This window comes from Oncorhynchus mykiss, chromosome 8, assembly GCF_013265735.2.
Source record: "Oncorhynchus mykiss isolate Arlee chromosome 8, USDA_OmykA_1.1, whole genome shotgun sequence".
Lineage (NCBI taxonomy): Eukaryota > Metazoa > Chordata > Actinopteri > Salmoniformes > Salmonidae > Oncorhynchus > Oncorhynchus mykiss.
Genome location: NC_048572.1, coordinates 67,116,436 through 67,143,989, shown reverse-complemented (window position 1 = coordinate 67,143,989; position 27,554 = coordinate 67,116,436). Strand labels below are relative to the sequence as shown.

General features: G+C 40.5%; 1 protein-coding gene across 3 annotated transcripts in view; it reads left to right on the top strand.

The window, feature by feature from the left end:
* The window catches only part of LOC110530968 (dipeptidyl aminopeptidase-like protein 6), a 121,011-nt gene that overhangs the window by 32,179 nt on the left and 61,278 nt on the right, over nt 1-27,554 (top strand). The window contains exon 1 of one of the 3 annotated variants that reach the window (XM_036986028.1): nt 17,979-18,094. The exons of the other annotated variants lie outside the window; for them this stretch is intronic. Coding sequence (XP_036841923.1) covers nt 18,047-18,094 — 48 coding nt within the window. The 5' untranslated portion in view covers nt 17,979-18,046. Of the gene's footprint in view, nt 1-17,978; nt 18,095-27,554 lie in introns of those variants that run through there. 3 annotated transcript variants of the gene reach the window in all.

The window sequence follows — 27,554 nt, the reverse complement described above, 5'->3', positions numbered from 1 at the left end:
CAGCAACCCCTCTGAGTGAGCCCCACAGAGACAGAGAACAGATCTGACATGATTGATGTTCATCCTGCTCCCCAGATTGTTTGTCAAATCATGGGAATATAATAACTCTATTGCTGGATGAGTTAATCCAAATATCCCCAGTCTGCACTCATACTGAACTATGGTCTATTTCAATACAGGATGTCTTTGTTGATAGCATGAGAACAGATGGCATTGTTCTACCTGTTTGGTTCCGCTGATGTGTCCAACTGGCTTGTGACAAAACTGGCAAGTTAGTGTGTGAGAAATGCAACTGTGCTTGGGCCAAAATACTGTCTAGACCCCTCAAACTCAACTCTGGACCTCGAAGCCAGTTCCACTGCTTTTTTAAATTGTTCCCCTCTAATCACAGTATTATTTAGACATGGGACACCAGGTGGGTGCAATTAAGTATCAGGTAGAACAGAAAACCATCAGCCTCTGGACCTCGTAGGGTAAGCGTTGAATACCATAGAATTAGGAATTTGAATACTAATGGCAAAATGTATATTCTTATGATGGAATAAATGTCAGCCATTTTGGTCAGGGATTTGGCCAACCATGGTTGCCACTGCTGTGATAAGATATTGTGTCAAATGATACATTTTATGAATTTATGCTGATATATATATATATATATATATATATATATATATATATATTTTTTTTTTAAAGCATTCCAGCCGGTGTCTATGCCACAAGTTACCACCAGCTAAATCTATGACGTTGAGATGCCTATTTCCACTTTTCCATTTCACTGCGCAATCCACTCTCATAAATCCTGCCAGACAATTTATAAACTTGATCTCCACTATAAAAAGCATCTAGACATTATTTCCTAGCACTTGGTTTTCAACAGTGGAGATTTGTATAAACCTTGCAGTTTGTCTCTTCGACGTTTGTAACATTGTTTCAATATTCAAATTCGATCTCCAGCTGTCCCATATAAAGTGAATGTGTCCGAATGAGACAGACAGCACATTGAGCTGGTTGTCATAGCAACATACACAACTTTTTGTTCAGTTGACTGGCTAAATCGATACTTGTTGCGAAAACTAAAATGGATGAGTGGAACATTTCTTTTGATCTTTTCGACGGCATGATTATGGATGAATGGGAGAAAGAGTACCCAGGCATACAGATTTGGGGGATACTGCATTGAATGACCTAAAGAAAAGCCGCAATGACGAAAACGCAGTTAAAAATACAAACTGGACTGTGCGGTGCTTCGAGGGCTGGCTAGCAGAGAATAAAAAAGTTGTTGACTTCAAAACTGTCACTAAGGAAGAGTATAACATCCTTCTCTGACAGTTTTATGGAAATGTACCAAATGGGAAGTGGGAACAGTACAGCATAAGTAACTACCTGGCACTCCGGAGTGGGCTCAACCAGTTTCTAAATGACCCACCCATCGGTCACAGCTGTTGCCTTATGAAGGACACTGAATTTACGATTTCTGGGCAACATCAAACAGCTAAGGAGGCAAGGAAAAGATATATCACAAACAGCCACCCTCCCATCACCGATAAGGACATGGCCCAGCTCTAAAACTCCCAGGCTCTGAATCCCGGTACAACAAGGGGTCTGGTCCAGAAAGTGTGGTTCAACCTCCAGTTACATCTGGGTCAAAGAGGAAAAGAGAGGAACAGAAAACTAAAGCCCACCTCATTCCTTGTAAAAACAGCTGAGAACGGTCTAAGGTATGTTGTTCATAGCCTGTTTGTGTTATTTCTAAGTTGCACTCGTAATTAGGCTACTGGAAAACAATGTTATAACGCATTCTCTCACTCAGAAACGCCACTCTCGCATATAACGAGGCCTCAAGGAATCATCTGGACCCAAGGGAGAGGGGCAGGGAGTCCAAGAGGAGATTCATGTTTGTCAAGGCTGCGTAACTGGTGGTATGGAAGTCAAACGCAGGAGATCATCTGGACCCAGGGGAGAGGGGCAGGGAGTCCAAGAGGAGATTCATGTTTGTCAAGGCTGCGTAACTGGTGGTATGGAAGTCAAACGCAGGATATCAGAACGTGGTAAATAGCCGGAGCCGTTTAATGAACATAACTACCGGCATACAAAAATATCAAAACACATGGGCACAAAACCCCGTAACGCACCAGTACAATGAAGCACACATACTTAACATAAACAATTCCCGACAAGGACATGGGGGAAACAGAGGGAACTTATATAACATGTAATTGAAACCAGGTGAGTGCGACAACCAGACAAAACAAATGGAACATGAAAAATAGATCGATGATGGCTAGAAGACCGGTGACGTCGACCGCCGAACACCACCCGAACAAGGAGAGGAACCGACTTCTGTAGAAGTCGTGACAATGTTCGAGCAGCCAGGGAACCCACTATGCCCGGTGGCATCACTGGAGAAATATCTATCGAAATGCCCAGAGAACGCCCTTGCATTTTTATCTCCACCCAAGGAGAGGAGAGTGTATCGGGGACTCGATCTGATACACATCAGAGCCGATGGGAGTGAACTATCTGGCACTTCTACCCAAGATCTACAGGGCATCGGGAACAACTACATACACAAATCACAGCATCAGGTCCACGACAGTCCAGAAACTGGCCAATACTGGTCTAGAAGTGAGGGAGATTACGACGCAAAGGTTCGCTACTGGCGTCCCTCACTGACAGACAGAAAACACTGGAGCAACATCCTTGCCGAAAACAAAGAGAAACACTGAAGCATCATCAACACCCAAAAGGCTGAAGCAAGGCAGCAGAAGTAGTAGCACAGACTCCGACAGATATTTCAACCAATGCACCGTCCAGGGGAATGCACAGATAAATGGGACATACAATAAGTAGTTTTGGCTATCTCAGCTGTGCTGGATAACAGAGAATGTATGGTTTAATTTATAAAAATCAACTCAAACGAATGTCGTGGATTGTCTATCTTTTGTCTGAACAGTGTCCTGACGAGTACATTTTCTATGCCAGGCACTATCGCACATCATTAGCTCATTGTTATGGATGTATCCAAATAAATCTAACTAGAAAACAGTTACTTTGCTGTTATTCTGGCTACACTTTTTGACGTGACTGTAAGTTACCGGAGTTGTCTACCTAGCATGCAAGGGATAAGAACGTTGCCAGCCAGTATGGCAATTGAACATTCAGAACGAATGACTGGGTCGCGTTCATAGTGTCGTGTCTTTCGCTATGCCGGATTAAGTGATATGACATGCTATTCTATAAAATCATTTCTCTGTAATTAATATCACCTGATTGAGCTAATCATGTAAATGTAATTAACTAGAGAGTCGGGCACCACAAAATAATATTTATAGAGCTGTTATCTTCCGAATAAACTCTTAAAGACCTAGTAGTATTTTACATCAATAGCAGTCAATATCAATCGTCACCTTAATTCAGTCTCATCTGAAAGTTGTAAATTCTTAGTTATCTGCACGAACCCTGGCTAACAATTTGAATCAATAATACAAAATTGGGTTTAATTATTTATTTACTAAATACCTAACTAATCACACAGAATTACACATACACATAATTAAATCATAACTTGATTACAAATTACGTCATAAAGGAAAACGTCCCTAGTGGGTGGAACAGATATGACAGCTTGTTACACAAAAGAAAAGGGGCTGGGTTGAGTGAAGGAGTGGGATGACTGAGGAACAAAGGGAAGAAGCTGGGCTATCGTAAATACAGTATGTTATGCATTCTAAATTACCGCCCATTTGGAAAAGGAAAATGCAATAAATATTTACTCTGAGCCGCGCTTCAGTAGGTTGGTGGTAGATGGAAGGCCGTGTTGCCAAACCGAGTCCTTTGAAGAATGTCTCTGTTGGTCAATTGGATACATTGTAGTAACGTCGTTGTGTGGTAGACAGGATACTCTATCTGTTCCTTCCTAACCTGCGTTTGCAGCTGCGGTTGCTAACTCAACGGCTAGGAGGTATCACTTCTGTAGTGAATAAGAGTTCAAAGTTCATACCATTTGCAACCAAAGCTCACGCTGATTTTGGCTTTGTTCTGTAGTTATTATCTGAACCATTCTGACATAGGACCGTCGTCCTACATCCCCGGAACAGGAAGTTCTATATATAGGAAGGGAGAAAAGGGGTGTGTTTCATAGTTTACAACCTCTGTCTCTTCACGTGGGTGGGCCACTGAGTGAGCAGCCCTATCTTATGAAAACTCACATCTCACATTTTAGAAGCTAAAATCACAATTAATCTCATCACAAATAATTTCATATTCAAACATTTAAATTGAACAACAATTCCATGTGAATCCAATAACTCTGATGTGTAGACTTTCCACGGTAGACTTTATGTCATCTTATCATTGATGAGAATGTCTCAGATGACAACCGAACTGACATCATATTCATTAAGTACCACCGCATATGTTCAATTGGTCGGATTACTAGAATATAGTTAATTTCCCCCCACCTTCTGATGTTCCCAGAATCTCTGTTATCCAAGTGTTTTGCAAATGTAACCTCAGTTGGGTAGAGAGAGGAAAAAGGGGGGGAAGAGGTATTTATGACTGTCATAAACCAGTGACGTCATCGGTGACGTTGCGTCCCATTTCCGACACGTCCGCTCTGTCCCAATTTACGCCGGAACTTCTACAAACGTGGAAACTGGAGCATTGGTACACTGTAGGAGGCAACCCGAGAGAGACTATAACGTGTGGATGAATCCTTACTTCACAAAATGCTACACTCATAAAGAATGAAATATACCAGAACATGTTTCAGAGTATAAAATGATAATATTCACACTAATAGAAATCCCAGTGTTGTATTGGTAATCGTTCTGGAATTGAACATAAAACACCATGGTGATGGAGAAAGACCAGTGTTGTATTGGTAATCCATCTAGAACTGAACATAAAACACCATGGGGATGGAGAAAGACCAGTGTTGTATTGGTAATCCATCTGGAACTGAACATAAAACACCATGGTGATGGAGATAGACCAGTGTTGTATTGGTAATCCATCTGGAACTGAACATAAAACACCATGGTGATGGAGAAAGACCAGTGTTGTATTGGTAATCCATCTGGAACTGAACATAAAACACCATGGGGATGGAGAAAGACCAGTGTTGTATTGGTAATCCATCTAGAACTGAACATAAAACACCATGGGGATGGAGATAGACCAGTGTTGTATTGGTAATCCATCTAGAACTGAACATAAAACACCATGGGGATGGAGAAAGACCAGTGTTGTATTGGTAATCCATCTGGAACTGAACATAAAACACCATGGGGATGGAGAAAGACCAGTGTTGTATTGGTAATCCATCTGGAACTGAACATAAAACACCATGGTGATGGAGAAAGACCAGTGTTGTATTGGTAATCCATCTAGAACTGAACATAAAACACCATGGGGATGGAGAAAGACCAGTGTTGTATTGGTAATCCATCTGGAACTGAACATAAAACACCATGGGGATGGAGAAAGACCAGTGTTGTATTGGTAATCCATCTAGAACTGAACATAAAACACCATGGGGATGGAGATAGACCAGTGTTGTATTGGTAATCCATCTGGAACTGAACATAAAACACCATGGGGATGGAGAAAGACCAGTGTTATTGGTAATCCATCTAGAACTGAACATAAAACACCATGGTGATGGCGATAGACCAGTGTTGTATTGGTAATCCATCTGGAACTGAACATAAAACACCATGGGGATGGAGAAAGACCAGTGTTGTATTGGTAATCCATCTGGAACTGAACATAAAACACCATGGTGATGGAGAAAGACCAGTGTTGTATTGGTAATCCATCTAGAACTGAACATAAAACACCATGGGGATGGAGAAAGACCAGTGTTGTATTGGTAATCCATCTGGAACTGAACATAAAACACCATGGGGATGGAGAAAGACCAGTGTTGTATTGGTAATCCATCTGGAACTGAACATAAAACACCATGGTGATGGAGAAAGACCAGTGTTGTATTGGTAATCCATCTGGAACTGAACATAAAACACCATGGTGATGGAGATAGACCAGTGTTGTATTGGTAATCCATCTGGAACTGAACATAAAACACCATGGGGATGGAGAAAGACCAGTGTTGTATTGGTAATCCATCTAGAACTGAACATAAAACACCATGGGGATGGAGATAGACCAGTGTTGTATTGGTAATCCATCTAGAACTGAACATAAAACACCATGGTGATGGAGAAAGACCAGTGTTGTATTGGTAATCCATCTGGAACTGAACATAAAACACCATGGTGATGGAGAAAGACCAGTGTTCCTGTTACACTGTGCATTTTACAACAATTACTGACAATACCAATTCATTTCTATTAAACACATTCAGACCCAAACAGACACCACTGAGCCTACCTACACTCTGATTTGGACCATTATTTAATTGTATTCATAAACGGTGAATGAGAGAGACGACTCTGTCCTATAAGTGTGAAGTACAAGTGAATTCCCCCTGGGAGCTGAAGGGAGAGGGGCACGTAAGCAGAAATAATAAACAGCCCAGCCCATGGAGGGTATAGAGCAGCTGTAATGTGGCTGCTGTGTGGTGGGGACGGTTATTGCTGATCTGGACTGAATGGGGAGAGGGAGATAATGGCCCTGGTAAGTGGCTTAGTGCTGATTGTTGTGAAGGAGATGATGCTGAGAGCCTGCATGACTGCTGGGCTGGCTGGCTTGTTCCCATAGACTCCCATAGTGTTGTGTTTTAGCAGCGCTGCGGTGTGTGTGTCAGCGAGAGAGAGAGAGAGAGAGAGAGAGAGAGTGTGTGTGTGCGACCATCCGTAACTGTCAGACAGTTAGTTCTATCTGATACTGAAGAGTCACCCTGTGTACTGACCCGGCCTGCTTTAGTTTGATAGGGTGTGTCACATTCTAGCCACTGCCGGCTAGCTCAACACACTTGAGAAAGGAGGGCAGTGTCTCTGTGTCTAGCTGAGCTAAGCTAGACTAAGTGTGCACACATACACACTTATGCACACAAACTCAGTTCGTTAGTGTGAGGTGTGGGGATTTTATGCTGAATCACTGAGTGTATGATGGCTCTCACCATGATGGGGTAAGGTGTGTCTCCACTATGGACAGATCTTGAATCAGCTTAACTCAGCCAGTCCATATGTCTGGCTCATACTAACAGCCCTTCCTAACACTCGGAATGAAAACTCGCAAGTTATCCAAAGTGGAAAGAGTATGAAAGGTATGTTTGGCCTCTCTACGTATGAATATTTCCTTGGTGTGAATGAATTACTTTGAAAACTCTGATGTTGCTAGATTTTGATTTGACTGCTGTATAGAGCTTTGTAGATTTATATTTATGTATTTGGGAACATATTGTTGGACTGTTTTTTTGTATTATCTTCATGTATTGCCAAGATTGTTAGTATATTAGTTGAAGAATGGGTGTTATGACTTGCTATTCACTGTCTCAGATGGTTCAGACATTTATCAGTGTGATCTATCCTTTGCCCCCAGTCAAACCTTTTGAGGTGTTTGTTGTTGCATTCTAACTTTGAAGAAATAGGGCTTTACAACAAATTAGTTTTGGTACACTTCTCTATCTTTCATTGCACATCAAATAAATGATGAAATGTAAACAAATTTTGCTGCACATTCCAGGAACAAGTTGCAAAGTAATGAAAAATGATTTTTTCCATTCAAGGTAATAGGAGCTGGGAATTTACTGTTGTAACAAAACAGAAGGCCTAATTGCTGAAATTCACAGCTAGGTTCTGTATAGAGAAGCTAACATAAAAGGAGTCTGACATTGGGAAATATGTGGTCCAAATAACTCTTCTCAGCTTGAAAAGAAAAGCAGTATTCAGAAAACCTTTCCCCGATGTTTACCAATAGAACAAATAGTTTTTATTTTAATAGTGTTATGCTAAATACCGGTAGGCTTAGAAAGGACAGGTTGCTATACCCCAAATAAAGCACACTTACAGCGAAGCATCCGATGAGTTAGTAGTAATGTAAAGTGTATAATAATGGACAAGTTTGGTTCAAATTAAAAGGGACAAAGTGCTGTTTTTTAGACCGATTTGCCTCAAGATTTGTCAACTGGTGCACAATTTCTCTGTCCTTCACATCGGAGTGCTGCTGCAGGCTCTTTGCTTGTTTTGACCAATCAGATTCACTGAAATCACAGGTCGTGTGGGCCAGGCACAACACACAAACCGCGCTATCCAATTTCCTTCGGTATTTATTTAGCAAGCAGGGTAACTTTTTGTTTTTTATTGGGGATTTTCAAATGAATAATTTTCCATATTTGACAAATGTTTGAATTGAACTTTTATTTGTAAAAAATAAACAAAAATATGTCTGTTTTGTGGTATCTGTTGTCAACTCCACCACTGGCTTGTCAGTGACTGAGTGGAGTCAATATTGTTTGGTCAATATTCTGAAAAACGATTTTAATCACTGTTCTGCAACATGCTTTAACAATTGAAGTACACTGAACAAAAAGATAAATGCAATATGGAACAATTCCAAAGGTTTTACTGAGTTACAGTTCAGATAAGGAAATCAGCCAATGTAAATAAATTCATTAGGCCCTAATCTATGGATTTCACATGACTGGGAATATAGATATGCATCTGTAGGTCACAGATACCTTTAAAAAAAGGTTAAGTAGTCAGTGTCTAGAGTGGCCACCATTTTCCTCATGCAGTACGACACATCTCATTTGCATATACGGTGCATTCGGAAAGTATTCAGACACAGAGACTTTTTCCACATGAGTTATTTTACAGCCTTATTCTAAAATTGATAAAATTGCCCCCCCATCAATCTACACACAAAACCCCATAATGACAAGCAAAGACAGGTTTGTATACATTTTTGCACATTTATTAAAAACAAAAAACAGATACCTCTCATAAATACATGTAGTGATGAAGTCAATGTCTCCTCCACTTTGAGTCAGGAAAGATTGACATGCGTATTATTAATGTTAGCTCTCTGTGTTCATCCAAAGGCCAGCCGTGCTGCCCTGTGCTGAGCCAATTGCATTAAGTCCCTTTTTGTGGCACCTGACCACACGAATGAACACTAGTCGAGGTGCGACAAAACTAGGGCCTGCCTTGTTGATAGTGCTGTTAAGAAGGTAGAGCAGCGCTTTATTATGGACAGACTTCTCCCCGTCTTAGCTGCTGTTGTATCAATAAGTTTTGACCATGACAGTTGGTCAATGGTTATTCCAAACAGTTTAGTCACCTCATCTTGCTCAATTTCCACATTATTTCTTACAAGATTTAGTTGAGGTTTAGGGTTTAGTGAATGATTTGTGCAAAATACAATGCTTTTAGGTTTTTAGAAATATTTAGGACTAATTTATTCCTTGCCACCCACTCTGAAACTAACTGCAGCTCTTTAAGTGTTGTAGTCATTTCAGTCGCTGTTGTACAGTAGCTGATGTGTATATAGTGTCATCCGCATACATACACACTGGCTTTACTCAGTGTCATGTCAGTAACATGTCGTTAGTAAAGATTGCTGTTAGCTGTTAGAATTAAACAGGCCTTTAAACACTTCTTGGACAATAATTGTAAAAATGAAATGGCTTGCATGGTGTCTGACAGAGTTTACATAAATTAAGAAGTTTTTCCTTTAGATCGTGTCATACCTCAATCTTTGTTCTATCAAAATATGTATTTCAAATTTTGTTACTATTAAGACAAATATTTGTTGAAAAAATGTAATTGTCCTGTCTTTCAAGAATCCCTGAGCTCTAAAATAGCAAAATTTTCTCTCTGCCTCATGGCAAAATGTGTCAAATAACATGAGATTAGTTATAGTACTACGCCCCTGCACAACAGACACAAAAACTGTTATATAAATGTAGCAGCTTACAGTATACACCTCAACATTAGCGATCTGACATGCTGTATTCCATGGAAATGATCTGTCTGATCAACTGTAGGCTACTAACAACAGCAGCTGCATTGTCTAGCCAACTATGCACCCTGTTCCTCTGGGCTGGCCATGGTAAACTAAGCGGTAAGGTTGTATATTTATAGCCCATTTGTTTGTGAGAAAATGTGAATGGGATCATTTGGTTTATATTCAAACTTGGGCTGACTAGGTTACATAGACTTTTTCAATTCAAAATCAATAAACACAATAGATGACATAGACTGTGAGTAAATGTTTAATTGGGCAGGACTACATGAGGCAATCCTGCATAAAGCAAGCTCAGCCCTGTGAGTTTTATTGTCCAATCATGTTGCTTTCTCTGTGTCTGTGTACAGGTAACCTCATGTAGCAGGTGTAAAATAAGCGCCTTAAACTACACTAGATCCCCTACATACTGGTCTTGACGAGAAGGAAAAAAACAGTCAGAGGTTCTCCTCTGCACTGTTCAACCAAGTGTCACCAGGTTAACATCCAAAAGCGGAAGTTGCGTGCGTCACAGGCTCTCTTTCCATTTCCCCTGAACTGGAACATCTGGTTGTATGGGAGTCTGCACAGGAATATAGGAAGCCCCCCTAGTCCTTCTTTAAAATGTAATTCGTATGAACAAGTACCAGGTTGATGCAGTTTGACAGGGTTTTCATCATCCCCAAGGCCAGGAGTTTTTCCAGGAGTTAAAAAAAAAAACATGTGACCCACCACTCTGGGACATGTGTTTTAGTTTGGTCTGTAGAGAAGAGGAACTGTATTACCAATTGAGAGAACGGAGGATGACAGTGAGAGAGGCTTTCAAAACGTAACACACAGTTAGATAATGATTATTTTTAAAGGATTAAATCTGATATAAATATCATTCTTAGTCTACACAGTTGAATTGGCCTACACCGGATTCTCCTTTATTCCATGCATATCCTACGTTTGTTTCTGTGGTTATCCTTCTTCCTTCCTCTCCTTGAACAGTAATTACTGAGGACATTTTGTATGGATGTATTCCTCGTCATGCCTTTGACTCTGCCCCAGGATATATTTAGCTTCCTTTCCCCTTTCACATGGCACGAACCAGGGTCTGTTAAATTGTATCTTTAGATTGATCAACAACATTCTCCTCCTTGAGTCTTATTATTTCATCTTATTCCTGAAGTTCTGTACATTCTTCCAGCCTGATCCGAGATTTGTTTGTGCAGGCTTGCCAACTCCTATGGTCATTGTCAGATTTGGCGTGCTATGTTTTTTTTTTCCTGCTGTAGATAATGTATTAAGTCCTTGACCTGCTTCTGCAAAGCCCCCTGTTACTATTAATTCATATTTTATCGCTGTTCTTGTGCTCACGCCATGCTAGATTACCATGGTAACTACTTGCCAATAAATAGCTTTGATTTTAAAGGTCCTTTGACTTTTTTGTTTGACTCTTTTGTAAGCAGTTAATGAGGATGAATAAAGTTGATGAGGCTCATAAATCTGTTTTATGTCACCATAACAGCATATTCATGAGTCATGATGAAGAGGGTGTGGATCAGGGGTGGATTTATTCAGGTGAACGTTGCAGATATTTTGCAAACTGTTAACCTGTGGATACAGATTTCAATGTATCAATGTTGCAGGTAGAAATGTAAGGAATAGAGCTGACACAATGTCTATTCTACCTGAAAGACAAACTTATCTGTTCTACACAATACATTTCTATCTGATCGTTTTGTGACGTTTCACACTGCTGAACAGGAATTCTTGGTATTTAGCTTCCGAAATACTTGTTCTTGTTATTTGGAGAACCTATTCATGTCTTTAACACACTCAACATAAAAGTCTCAGTGATGTACTGCTGTTTCTTCTGTCATGATTTGTCATGAGTTTTTAAGAGTTTTGTTGCCTTCGATATGATTTAACTGTTTTGGTTAATAGTCTGCCTGAAGACAAGTTGCTAAGAGGTCATTTTGGGTAATTTTTGTTTGTCACTAAACTATTCCACAAAAGTTACTTTGATTAAATATTCATCACAGAGATGGAAGAGATGGCACAACATCTGTCTACTCCTGGTTTTCCCCACACTAGATATGAGGATATGAGAGAAGCATGAGACGAAGAAGACACCAGTGCAGTCATAACATAAGTAAACATGATGCTGACTGGCTCCAAGCCTGTGTTGATTTACCATGGGACTAGAGACCACACAGGGGTAAGCAGACACCACTGTTTACAGTGTAAAGCTGCAATCATCAGACAAACACTTTTCACTCCACAACTGAACACACGCACACTTTGAAAAGTTCCTTTGTAACTGAAGGGACTCTGACATCAAACTCATATAAGCCTACCGTACAAAAAGCCATGAAAGTAGCCAAAAGGTTAATGATAGCAATGAAAGTCTCCTTATTAAGATGACCATTGGATATTAACACTGCTGTGTGTGTGTGTGTGTGTGTGTGTGTGTGTGTGTGTGTGTGTGTGTGTGTGTGTGTGTGTGTGTGTGTGCCTGTCTCTGTGCTCACTGTGTGTGCGTGCACATGTATATGAGTGTGTGTGTGTATAAGAGACAGACACTCATGGCAAATTAATGATTTCCCTGTGAAACGCCCCTCATGGTAAAAGGGAGATAATGAGGTTGATGAAGGAGCCCTAGACTTGTTAATTACCCCTCTGTAATGACTGGGCGATGAAAAACGACCTTATTCAGACTCTTTTCCAAACTTCTCTCTCTCTATCATTAATACATGACAGATGGAACCACATGTTTTTACAGAACTGAATGGACAACCTTTTAGAATACAGATGAACTGTGACAAACTATGCCGCTACTCCCCAATCTTGCTAGTTTAACCTTCTCTCTGACTTTACAGCCTCTGCCAAGGTGTAGAACAGAAGCACTGTGGATGGGATGGAGGGTTGCTCAGTGCTATGGTAAATTGGAACAGAGAGGCAGCTTAGGCAGGTGTTGTGTGCTGCCAATTGGAAAGTGTAAGTGCATGGTGTGAAAAGCCAAACAGTCAGGGAAGGTCGGTCGGGGGCGGTCAGCGACGGCCAACTGGAGTGATGCCAGAGGGCAAAGGGGGCATGACAGGCTATGGACTCTGGCTGGATTGGTCGGACAGCTGGCTTGGTCTTGTGGTTACCCTGGGAACACGTTGTTCCTTCCTGTAGCCACAGTATGGGAACCTTGAGACCCCTCACAACTACCTCATTGATCCAAGGAGTCTAATATGGGTAGAGCTTGAAGGCACACAGTGTGTTACATGAGTGGACTGAAGATGTGCAGTGAGTTGGCGAGTTCTTTATGCAGCGATTATTTTGGCCATGAGAATGAGTACACACATGCACCAATGTACACACACCATTAACATACAGGCCAATAGGTCTAATCTTTCCTGAGAGATAGCTCTTAACATTGTTTTAGCCACAGAAATTGCATAGTGTTTTTGGACATAGTTGGTTCAAAGTGGTTGTTGTCTGCAACCTGGATTGTATAAGACATATACCATTTGAACTGTAACACCAGTCTAGACTCTATAATCCTCCTATTTATGGGATATTACTATAGTGTGTCTTTAGTTTCTACATCCAATAGCAAAAACTGCCTGGGTAATGACTGAGTGGTAATGTACAGTATCTTAACAATGTACATTGAGTTGTCATAGGGTTGTTGAAGTAAATGGTGTTGACCAACATACAGGGGTGTGGCTTCCCTTGGTGATCACTGGAGGGAGCTAGCATACAGGCTGGGGCAGCACTGTGGACTGACGGATCATTGACTGACATGATGGTCAACACAAAGGGAAGGTTCTAGTGCTAAGACCACTATTGTGTTTGTGTCCTTGGACGGAGAGGAAAAATGAATATAAATAAATAATCTAAAATGTTGCTTCAGACAGTCAGTGTGTATGCATGCTCAAACGGCTACAAAAGACTCCACTGAACCACCATTGTTAGATTTCTCCAATTAAATGTGAATGTCTGTCCATTTGCTCTCTGTCTCATGTGGTGCTGAAATCTGCCAGGGAAGCTGTCCATCTCATGTGGTGCTGAAATCTGTCAATGGAGCTGTCCACAGTTGGTTCTGAAAACTGCTGCTCATCACTGGTTCCTGTTTATAAGTGGAGGTATCACATACCCACACACAGCCTACAGATATTCCTCTAGACATCTCCTCTATATGAGACAATGTACAAATATTGGTAAATTATGTGATATCATTAAAAATGTGCCTATTTTCATATCACACAAATCCATTTTTTCTGGCAGATTTTTAGAATCAGCCTAAATATTGAATTTTGTTAAGACACTCCAGGACCAGATTTGTACATAGCAGATTGTGGATAAATATGCTTCTGAGGCTGAGAAAAAAATAGTTGGTGTGTGAAACGAGTTTGACTTTCGGGAAAATGGCAGTTAAAGACAAGTACACTGAATTTAGACTGCCAAACATCCATTTAGACCCAATCACCATCTCTTCAAAGTAAGTTACCACATATAGTGTGAGCTTTGAAATTATGAATGTATTTCCATGTTAAGAGGTTACAATTCATGAAATGTTGACTGCCTTTAAGATGCAGATAACACAGAAATGGGCTACATATGCCAGATTAAGGGTGTAAAAGTTAAAAGAAACAAGAAAGATAAAGATAAGTGGGAGGCCATGTAACAATGGAGGGCCGTCAAACTACACAGGTCTAAGCCGAGGGAACTTATCCTCTAGTGCAATGCAATATGAGAGGTTAAAGGAGAGCTCAGGATGCATTAATATATATTTTCATTAACTTTTTTACTTTTCAAAATACTAATATTAATGGACCAAAATACCAATAAATCCTAAAATTGATAAGTAGATGCCGAGCAATAATTTTAGCCTGACGTGCCTGGCCTTAATATGATCACCCTTTTAAAGGAGAACTTTCCTGCAATGCCAGATATGTTTAACTTGTAGTGTATTTGAGGTTTAAAAGGTCTTCTGAAGTTTGTAATTTCCACATTTGAAATTTCAGACTTGATTTTCCTTTATGAAAAATGGATCAATCCCTACAAAAAATGTCAATTTTATTATAATCCATATAATAATTCACATTTCCTGTTGGTGCAGGATTATGTCCTGCTGTCGCAAGGAGGATCACATTGAGATCCTACCTACATCTGTAAGATCTCCTTTTGAACAAGGTGTATACTGGCATAGAGATAAGGTATCTCTATGGAGTTTACAGAGTGCTTGAGATGCAGGCAGCCCCAGTAAAAACAGAGTGTCTGATGGGAAGGAATGGGAACTATTTATACTACATGTGGGAGTAGTATTATGTAACATCACTTCTTAAGGGGCTGCATGGCCACACTTTCTTTTCAGAGACTCGATTTACTGTAGATGAATGCTCTGTAGAATGGTATTCATTGTGGGTGTTTATTGTGAGTATTTCATATATAAATTATACTAATTAAATTATATTGCCATGTATGCATATGGGAGGAGATGCCTACACTGCTTACTAATTAGTACAAACATCATTACAATTATTATGTTTTTTCTCTGTGGTCTTGAAGAGTAAACAGGTGTTTATTGATTGATTTGAGAGGTGTAATCCATTCAAGGCTCCTCTATTTTTAGAGACCCATGGTCTTTGTCTGCATAACTAACTAACTGCATAAATAACAAGGAGAAATGATAATGGTCCCCAAAACGAACCCCCATTTGTTAGACCTATCACTGTGAGTCAATTACTCTCTGGCCTTCCTCTGAATGGGGGCTTCAACAAAGGGACCACCAGATCATTGAATCATCATCAAGAATACCTTGGTCAATGGTCAGAATCGCAAAAATATATCTTGGCCAATCAGAATGCAGCAGTAACCCCACTGGAGGCCATATTAACTAGACTAAATTACCTGTATGTTTGCTGTTATCTCTTTGTTGCTAGGCAACAGTGACTAGGGTCTGGTTTCAAGGACAAACTCTTTACGCATAGAGAGACTATGTCAATGCTTGTGTCCTTATCTGCTTAAAAATAAAAATAGTAGCTAGCAAGATGGAGACCTCACAGAGGTTATTTTTAATGATTGCATTTCGCAAGTGGCTAGTTTGCATCAACTACCTTAACTCAAACCACTGCAAAGGTTTTGCATGCAAAATGTTGTTTCGAGTCGTGACGTTCTGTCATGTCTGCCTCGTTATTTTTTGGGAGAGCTGTTTGTCTGAAGAGGACACACCGGAATATTTTCATTATCAAAGTTTTCTGCTGCCTAGGGTGACGTTTTTGAGACTGTAATTGAGGTGTCCGCTGCGCTTACCTTCAGCATCTCTCTCACGAGGTGAGGATATGTGCTCCCTCAACCTGCAGATAGAGTATATGGTTATCAATTAAATCAGCACACAATGTTATTTACCAGACCATTGGACTACATCATTGTTAGTTTATAAAGTGAGGAAAAGTCAAGAGCTCCAATCTTATGAACTTGCTGCTTACCAAATTATGCAGCCCCAGTGGCTCATAATCTATAGTTGTAATGATTGCATGAGGAACTGGAGAAACTTTAAATGAGGATAATAGGCTAAATCTACCGCACACCCAAAACCCATTATTGAAGGTGCTGGAGAAACAGGAAAAAGTCTCTGCACACTTCCAGTCACATCCTAATTTATTTTAATAATATCTAAGCTTTCGTCAGTCGACCTTCATCAGAGCAAGCTGAAAGCTTACAGTAGCTACTATTAAAATAAATGTGGATCTGACTAGAAGTGTGCAGAGACGCTTTCAAGTTTTTCCAGTAATGAATAGAGGAGAACCTGAAAAGCATAAACCCTAATAACCAAGATCATGTAAGAACTCACATTCTCATTCTTGAAACTTGAATCACCTTCCCCAGCAATGCAGACCCGTGTTTCTATGTGTGCGTGTGTCCATGCGCGCCATTGCTGGCAATAGGGCTTGGGTGCCGGCTGCTCAAAGTGAGCTGAATAGGTAGACACATCAGGTCTCAGAGCGGAAGGCTCCTCAGTCCTCACAGCTCATTGTGCAGTGGGGAGGAGGAGAGAGCTGGATTGGCAGACTTCTAAAATTAGGCTCTGTGGTTGAAGGACAGAACCGTGTACTCCCATGGGTACCGCGGAGGCACAGGGACTCCAGGACAATATAGAGGGCAAAACGTGGTTCAACATGAATTAGCCTTGAGCAAGACCTGTAAGCGTTAGGAGGGAGAAAATCAGGAGAGGGGTAGGAACAGTGCCAACATTAATTAACTATGTCAATGTGATCAAAATGTAAGGATTGTCTAATTAGTTGGGCTTAATTGTGTTACAGAAACTAAATGAGAGGTTTTAAGACAGACAAATGTATAACTTTTTTTTAAGAAAGTGCATTGATGGTGTTTCTAAGTTTTGTGGGTGTGTAGTATAATTTTTTATATTTTTATGCATGTTTGTAATTCTTGCTTTCTATTCCAACCCTATTTGCATAGTTGCCTCAGTTGGAGAACACCTTGTGTAGTTGCAGTGTAGATGAATCTTTAGTTCCGTGCAAAATATTTAATTATTCATAAAGTAAAATAAAAGATCAGCAAAACATGACCTAAGAAATCTGACTGACAACACTTTATTTTTATAGCCTAACTATTTCACTTTTACCTTCACGTTTGATTTACCATATAATTACTGTAGGAGGATATTCTAAATGCATTTTTATTACACTTTTTGGGGTCAAGTTTCAACAGTCATCTGCAGCAACACTGGTGCAGAAGTGGTCAGAGAACTGGTTGAACATCAGATGTGATGATGATGGTGATAATAATAACAATAATAATGGAGAAAGCTGAATTGCTCGACCACCCACCAAATGTCACTTTCTCTGTGCTGAAGCAACTGCCAGTGCCATATGCAGTCAGCTGCAGCGATGATTGCTTTACCAAATTATAGTCCTTGTCAAAACAAGAAAAGGCGTCCGTCCGTGTGACATCTCGGGGATTGGTGTGAAGTTGAGCGCTCTCTCTCTCTCTCTTTTCTCTCTCTTTTCTCTCTCTCTCTCTCTCTCGCTCTCTCTCTGCATTGAAATGTAAAGCACGGTACGGTTCGCAGCACTCCGCACCTGTCTGTTCAGGACTTGACAGCTGTGATCTCTACGCTGTGTAGTTAGTTATCATGACTACTCCCAAGGAGCCAAATGCGACTCAAAAGCAAGAAGAGCAGGTATGGAATGTTTTACTAGTGTATTGGTTATTCATAAATCGTAGACAAATATGTTAATAAACTATTTAAAATACATTTTAAGAAACTGCACCGTTTATTCAAGACATGGTCAGGATAATCTACAGATGTTTGCTGACAGTGAGGGCTGGGTCTGATCCTTTTCTCATTTTATAGCTTAATAGATGTATTTATTTCACCTAACATTAGCTAATATCTTGTCATGCAGACATCGGGAGCTATTCAAGCTTTCGTCTGTCTTTACAGTTTACATTTGAGTCATTTAGCAGATTCTCTTATCCACCGCAACTTACAGTAGTGAGTGCATACATGTTTTTCTCACAGTAGTCTGCATGTTGAGTTGTATACAATGCCATGAGAATAATTACTGAAGCTTTTCTAATTTCTGTTAAAAAAAAAAGGACAAAAAAGAAACACAATCTTACCCAACCTGATGTTAATATGTTGCTGGTCATTGATGTCAATGTTCACTTTTAAGACATGCAACATCCTCATCAGTTAACATTTGCATGGACCATTGTAGACAAATGAGATATTTATGTATAACTTGAGGGTTTTTGTTGGTGGTGGGTGAGTAAGGGCCGTGGCTCATGGCGGAGTCATTGTGTATATAGGCAAAACTTTGGAACTTCTGTTTGAATATTTGATGGGTTTTTAATGTCGAAAATATGAGTGAGCATCCTGTATATTGTATACTTGTCAAGATCAATAAAGAACCATCCTTGATTTGTTGCTTATAGACAACAGGATATCAGTGTGAAAATGCTTCAAGACCCATGGCAATCGCTCTCTGACCTTAAAGACCGTCTTGCAAGTTAAATTTGGTTACATTCTTCTAATTAAAATGTAATATACAGCCCTTGTAGATGGCAATGCAATATACATTTATTTGTTTCTTCCATTTTCCCACCTGGGCTGCTAGAAAAAAATGTGTGTGACGCATATGCACTAGTAAGCAACACCCCCCCCAAATGCATTACGAAGCCTGTGATTTTGCCTATTTGTTCAGGTGAAAACCGTGCAGACGGCTCTGGCTAGCTAGCAGTGATTCTGATTTAGGTTTTAAGACCTCTGGGTAGTTTTTGAATGGATATTTTTCGTAATGTGTCGGCACTGATAATATGTTCCTGGATGGGATCAACATGTGTGCTGAGTAGGTTCAGCAGAAAATCTCATGAACACAATCACATTTCAGTATGAGTGTTTGATTGATGAAGGGATGAAATTCTGTCTGTCTGTCTGGAGATTAGTCTACAGTACATACGTCCCCAATTTCCCATCAGATAGTGTTAATTGAACTTCTTTTCAATATTATTGTGTGTTTCTGTATCATAGACTTAACCAGAGGTGAAATAATACCTGAACTAAATAAGTGCTTGACACAAACTCTTTCTCTGTAGCTGCCGGAATGAAATTGGAAGTCAAAGGAACATCTTGCTAATAGTCTTTCGATTTGTGCTGGATCCTTCAAAGATCAGCCAGTGTGGGGAGTCTCCAGATGTACTGTATCTATCTCTTCAGAGGTTGTGCCCAACACTCGCTGAACATTCCGGTTATCAAGACTCAAGAGAAAGGTCAAAGTCTGTTGTCAGGGTGATAGTTTTCTCCTGTTGTAATGAATACTCCAGGCTTGCTGGCTATTTGCATTCTCAACTGGAATATTCAGCAAGCTTAAAAAGGATTAGACTTTACAAATAAATAATAGGCTATTTAGTATTTATTAGGATCCTCATTAGCTGCTGCCAAGGCAGGATTAAAACAATTACATAAAAACACAACAGCCTACATAATAAATAAAACAATATATCATACAAAACATTATTACTGTATTAAACTACAATACTACAATATTGCTGTGTGTGTGTGTGGAGAGAGTGCGTGTGTGTGTGTGTGTGTATCCGTGTTCTACCTTGAGGTTTTATGTTTTTTAAATTTGATTTTACTGCTCACTTGAGTTACTTGATGTGGAAGAGAGTTTCATGTGATCATGGCTGTATGTAGTATGGCTGTATGCGTTTTCCAGCATCTGTTCTGGATATAGGAACTGTGAAGAGACCGCTTGTGGCATGTCTTGTGGGGTATGTATGGGTGTCTGAGCTGTGTGTTAGCTGTTTGAACAGACAGTTCGGTGCATTCAACATGTCAATACCTCTCACAAAGACAAGTAGTGATGCAGTCAATCGCTCTACTTTGAGCCAGTATTAAAGGCCAGCGGTGCTGCTCGGTTCTGGGACAACTGTAATTTCCCTATGTCCTTAGTGGCACTTGGACTACTACCCAGTTATATGGTCAAGTGTGATCAAACAAGGGCCTGTAGGACTTCAGAGCAGTGCTTTATCACAGACAGACCTCTCCCCATCTTAGCTTCCTTTGCATCAATATGTTTTGACCATGTCAGTTTACAATCTAGGGTTACACCAAGCAGTTTAGTCTACTCTAGCTCCTCGATTGCCAGATTATTCATTACAATATTTACTTGAGGTTTCAGGGTTAGCAAATGATTTGTCCCAAATACAATGCTTTTCGCTGTTGATTATATTTAGGACTAGCTTATTACTTGCCACCCATTCTAAAACTGTCTGCAGCTCTTTGTTATCGAACTCCATAGATGTCTCTTTGTTCAGCTAGATAACATTGCTGTCCTTTTCTGTTCTTTCTCTCGTAACTTCTTCAAACTCTGTAAGGTCTGAAATCTGGATGGTACTTTACATTTGAATCATTTAAAGGCAGTGGATGGGGTAAGGGTGATAGACTAGAGACACATCTCAATTCTTCACTGGCTAGCCATATCAGCTCTGTGCTGCACAGCTAACCGCCAATATTCCCATGAATCCTAAATAGTAGCTAGCTAGTTAACACTGGTGCTCGGTGCATTTTTGTTTCTGAAATCATATCAGAGAATGAACACACACACACACACACACACACACACACACAGATAAATGTGTGTGTGCAGTGTCTTAGCCCTTTCTACTGCCAAACATACAGTTGCTATTCTCATCTCATCATACCTTTGCAGATGCAGAGGCATAGAGCGTATTTATACCTCCCACTCACTCAATCTCCTCTGAAACCATGCTACCTTGTCTTCAAACAACTCCCTCTCTTGTTTTTGGATGCAAATATTGGTAATTATTGTGTTGTGTCGCAGAAATCATTTTTACAATTTGGCATCATCCTGGTCTATGCCAGACTTCTATGGTGAAGTTAGCTAACCTTTAGCCAAAATATGATAGCTTCCTGTCTGTGCCTTCTGTCTGTTGGCCTGTGCAGGTGGCTGGGCAAGGATAACCTTCTCAATACAGTGCATTCGGAAAGTCTTCAGACCCATTGACTTTTCCCACGTTTTGTTATGTTACAGCCTTATTCTAAAATGGATAAGAAATACATCAATCACCATCAATATAAACACAATATCCCATAATGACAAAGCAAAAACAGGTATTTAGAAACACAGTGGCCTCCATCATTCTTAAATGGAAGAAGTTTGGAACCACCAAGACTCTTCCTAGAGCTGACTGCCCGGCCAAACTGAGCAATCGTGGGAGGAGGGCCTTGGTCAGGGAGGTGACCAAGAACACGATGGTCACTCTGACAGAGCTCCAGAGTTCCTCTGTGGAGATGGAAGAACCTTCCAGAGGGACAAACATCTCTGCAGCACTCCACCAATCAGGCCTTTGTGGTAGAGTGGCCAGACGGAAGCCACTCCTCAGTAAAAGGCACATGACAGCCCGCTTGGAGTTTTCCAAAAGTCACCTAAATGACTCTCAGACCATGAGAAACAAGATTATCTGGTCTGATGAATTCAAGATTGAACTCTTTGGCCTGAATGCTAAGCATCACGTCTGGAGGAAACCTGGCACCATCCCTACGGTGAAGCATGATGGTGACAGCAGCATCCTCTGGAGATGTTTTTCAGCGGCAGAGACTAGTCAGGATTGAGGGAAAGATGAACGGATTAAAGTACAGAGAGATCCTTGATGAAAACCTGATCCAGAGTGCTCAGGACCTCAGACTGGGGCGAAGGTTCACCTTTCAACTGGATAACGACCCTAAGCACACAGCCAAGACAACGCAGCAGTGGCTTTGGGACAAGTCTCTGAATGTCCTTGAGTGGCCCAGCCAAAGCCTAGACTTGAACCCGATCGAACATCTCTGGAGAGAGCTGAAAATAGCTGTGCAGTGACACTTCCCATCCAACCTGACAGAGCTTGAGAGGATCTGAAGAGAAGAATGGGAGAAACTCCCCAAATACAGGTGTGCCAAGCTTGTAGCATCCTACCCAAGAAGACTCGAGGCTGTAATCGCTGCCAAAGGTGCTTCAACAAAGTACAAAGTACTAAGTAAAGTGTCTGAATACTTATGTAAATGTGATATTTCAGTTTTGAATTTGTAATAAATTAGAGAGAAAAAAATTGACAACCCTGTTTTTGTTTGTCATTATGGGGTATTGTGTGTAGATTGATGGGGGGGGGGGGGGGGGGGGGGGACAATTTAATCCATTTTAGACTAAGCTTGTAACCTAACAAAATAATGATTTATAGTAAGGTGTCCTTTTTAGAACCTGATTATAATCCAGCTGCGCCCTTATGTTGCCCTAAAGTGGCTCAGAACCACTCCTCAGGTTTACTGTTCATTAATTGTACCCTCAAGTTCTGTCCCATACACTCCTAAGCTTTTGATTATCAACTTCCTGCCATATATCAATCTGTTTTGATGTTGGGAAGAATGCAGTCTTGTCTGACAATTTTCACAGGGGCTTTCATTTGAAAAATAATAGTATATGAAGTTAGAGAGGTAAAGTTACCCCTGAAGATACAATGTAGCGCTGCTGCCTCCCCTTAAAGCTGGAGTCAGTAATGGTGAAACTGCCACGTCCGTTTGCGATATTTCAACAAAGAAATGACTTCAAACAATATCATTTGTTCCATTGAAATCATTGCACATCATTGCATGCGCAATAGAACAGCTGAATATGTCTTTTTTTGCACATTGTTGAATGCTCCTCCCGTTTCATAAACAAAACAAAAACAATAACAAATGTACTGGGCCAACCGTAGTACTGTTTCCTCTAATGTGGATTCCAGATTTAAGGTTTCCAGTACACTTTGAAGAGTCACTCATCTTTCTCTTCACAAAGGTCATTATTGTCATCTTAGATTTTCAATCACATTAAAATGTGTAGTAGATAGAAGATGTATTCATGTTTGGTCCCAAACAATTATAGGTCTGCTCCAAAAATGATCCTTTAATTGATGTATCTTGTTAAATCCACTTCAATCAGTGTGGCTGAAGGGTAGGAGACAGGTTAAAGAAAGATTTTTATTCCATGAGACAATTGAGACATGGATTGTGTATGCGTGCCATTCAGAGGGTGAATGGGCAAGACATTATTTAAGTGCCTTTGAACAGGGTATGTTAGTAGGTGTCACATGTACCGGTTTGTGTCCAGAACTGCAGCTCTGCTGTTTTTTTTTCATGCTCAACAGTTTCCTGTGTGTATCAAGAATAGTCCACCACCCAAAGGACATCCAGCCAACTTGACACAACTGTGGGAAGCATTGGAGTCAACATGGGCCATCATCTCTGTGGAACACTTTCGACACCTTTTAGAGTCCATGCCCTGACAAATTGAGTCTGTTCTGAGGCCAAAAGGGGTGGTGCAACTCAATGTTAGGAAGATGTTCCTAATGTTTGGCGTAGTGTAGCCTAGTGTTGCTCAGAAGAAAAGCCCAAATGTCAGTCTTCTCCTTATTCTTTACAATTCACTGGCCCTGTCTGACTATTTAGATGATTTAAAATACCTTTTAGTCCAGTTGAAGTTCTTGAGACGACATTCTGGTGTTATCAGTGGTACTCAGTGGTGTTATCAGTGGTACTCAGTGGTGTTATCAGTGGTACTCAGTGGTGTTATCAGTGGCACTCAGTGGTGTTATCAGTGGCACTCAGTGGTGTTACCAGTGGCACTCAGTGGTGTTACCAGTGGCACTCAGTGGTGTTATCAGTGGTACTCAGTGGTGTTATCAGTGGCACTCAGTGGTGTTACCAGTGGCACTCAGTGGTGTTACCAGTGGCACTCAGTGGTGTTACCAGTGGCACTCAGTGGTGTTACCAGTGGCACTCAGTGGTGTTACCAGTGGCACTCAGTGGTGTTACCAGTGGCACTCAGTGGTGTTACCAGTGGCACTCAGTGGTGTTACCAGTGGCACTCAGTGGTGTTACCAGTGGCACTCAGTGGTGTTACCAGTGGCACGCAGTGGTGTTACCAGTGGAACTCAGTGGTGTTACCAGTGGAACTCAGTGGTGTTACCATTGGCACTCAGGGGTGTTACCAGTGGCCTCACTTTTAAGCCGCAAGATTTCTCTTTCTAAAGCTTTACCTTTTATTATCTGATAAGACTATAATGTGTGTGCCCTCCAAAACGTGTTCATTGTTACCTCTTCTCAAGTACATCAAGGTGATGCCTTATAACATCATTATCCCCCAACACTCATTGAGAAGTGTGTTGCGTCCTACACATTTGCAAAGATGAATTACCCAGAGGATTAATTTATTGATCTTGATTATTATACATTCCATAGAGAGCATGGTAGATTCCTCTCTGTCTACATAGCAATAAGCTTTTAGAAAGTTCATTCAGCAAATCAATACACTTTCAGTTATGCCCAAACAGCCAAGCTGTGTATCACATAGTTACCTCTGAGCAAACGTTGCCCCCCCCCCCCCCCCCCCCCCCCTTAACATGCATCTTTAACCTCACCCTAGAATGTAATTAAATCTCTAAGTTGTGGAAATCAGCATTTGTCCTACCTCATTTGAAAGGAGGCGATCCCACTCTATTGAATAACTATTGGCCCATATCTAAATAGTCTGTTCTGGCAAAGGTATTGAAGTCCCTAGTCAATAAGCAGCTTAAGGTCTACCTTCAGGAAAATAATATTGTGAGTGGTATGCAATCAGATTTCAGGTTTAGCCGCAGAACTGTCACAACAACTTTGAAGGTTTTGAATGATATTCACTCTGCTTTGGATAAGAAACTGCATTTTATATCTGTATTCATAGACTTGCCAAAGGCGTTCTACACTGTGGCCGGTACTGTCTTGGTGTAGAGATTGGAGTGTATTCAGATTACTGTTCATGCTCTAGAGTGGTTTGTGAACTACCTGTCATATTGAACCCAGTGTGTTAAGGCAGGTGGTTGTATGTCGGACATTGTAGAGTTGTGCTCGGGTGTGCCTCAAGGATACATTTTAGGTCCCCTTCTATTTATTCTCTATGGGAGACTATTGAGACAGATTATTTTCATGTAGATGACACTGTTCTCTATTCAGCTGGCAGCAGTTTGACTTCAACTTTTTGAAAAGAATCAAACAGCTTTTAATGTCGTTTAACAGAATTTGTATGATTTAATCTTGTTCGGAATTCCTCTAAAACAAAATGCATGGTATTTTCCAATATTAAACACTCTGAAAACCATTTAATTACCTTGGAAGGACATTCAATAGAGAAAGTCAAAACATCAAAATATCTGGGAATTTGTTTCAAATTCTACACTGAAGGCTCTTGACTCTGTATCTTACAGTCCTTCGTTTTGTCACCAATCAGAGATGTCTAACTCTCCATTGTGTTCTCTATAGTGCTCTCTGGTGGACATTACTAGCAACACGCAGGCTCAAGCACTGTTAGATTCTTATTTATAAGGCCATTTTAGGAAAACTGCCATTTTGTCTATCCTCTGTTCTAGCTCAAAACACATTCAAGTTCAGATCTCAACCTTGTGTTGTGCTAACAGTCCCAGAAATGTTTACAGAGCACAGATAAGGTCATTTCATTATTCAGCCCCCAGAATTCCCTCCAAGCCAACCCAAAACTCTAGAACCTGGTGTTCAAAGTTCAAGGGACAAATAGATTAACAGGTTGTTTGGGCATGTAGTTGTTTCTATTTGTCACCAAATGTTATTGGTTTGCATTGCCTTATGTAAGAAATCATGTTCAGTGGTGGAAAAAGTACCTTGATAGAAAATGACTCAAGTAAAAATGAAAGTCACCCAGTAAAATACTACTTGATTAAAAGTATTTGGTTTTAAATATAATTATCAAAAGTAAATCAAAGAGTAAATGTAATTGCTAAAATATACTTAAGTATCAAAGTAAAAATCAGTTCAAATTCCTTATATTAAGCAAACCAGAAGGCACCATTTTCTTGTTTTGTTTTTATTGACGGATAGCCAGGGTCACACGCCAACACTCAGACATAAAGTGTAGTGAGTCTGCCAGATCAGAGGTAGTAGGGATGAATAGGGATGTTCTTTTTATAGAATGCCTTGCAAAAGTGTTCATCCCCCTTGGCATTTTAACCTATTTTGTTGCATTACAACCTGTAATGTAAATGGATTTTTATTTGGATTTTATGTAATGGACATACACAAAATAGTCCAAATTGGTGAAGTGAAATGAAAAATAGAAAAATAAGAAAAGTGGTGCGTGCATATGTATTCACCCCCTTTGCAATGAAGCCCCTAAATAAGATCTGGTGCAACCAATTACCTTCAGAGGTCACATATTTAGATTGCACACAGGTAGACATTATTTAATTAAGTGTCGCATGATCTTAGTATTTATACACCTGTTCTGAAAGGGCCCAGAGTCTGCAACACCGCTAAGCAAGGGGCATCACCAACAAGCGGTACCATGAAGACCAAGGAGCTCTCCAAACAGGTCATGGACAAAGTTGTGGAGAAGTACAGATCAGGGTTGGGTTATAAAAAAATATCAAAAACTTTGAACATCCCACGGAGCACCATTAAATCCATTATCATAAAATGGAAAGAATATGGCACCACAACAAACCTGCCAAGAGAGGGCTGCCAACCAAAACTCACGGACCAGGCAAGGAGGGCATTAATCAGAGAGGCAACAAAGAGACCAAAGATAACCCTGAAGGAGCTGTAAAGCTCCATAGCGGAGATTGGAGTATCTGTCAATTGAACCACTTTAAGTACACTCCACAGAGCTGTGCTTTATGGAAGAGTGGCCAGAAAAAAGCCATTGCTTAAAGAAAAAAATAAGCAAACACTTTTGGTGTTCGCCATTAGGCATGTGGGAGACTCCCCAAACATATGGAAGAAGGTACTCTGGCCAGATGAGACTAAAATGTAGCTTTTTGGCCATCAAGGAAAATGCTATGTCTGGCGCAAACCCAGCATCTCTCATCACCCCGAGAACACCATCCCAGCATCAGGCTGTGGGGATGTGTTTCATCGGCAGGGACTGGGAAACTGGTCAGAATTGAAGGAATGATGGATGGCCCTAAATACAGGGAAATTCTTGAGGGAAACCTGTTTCAGTCTTCCAGAGATTTGAGACTGGGACAGAGGTTCACCTTCCAGCAGGACAATGACCCAAAACATACTGCTAAAGAAACCCTCGAGTGGTTTAAGG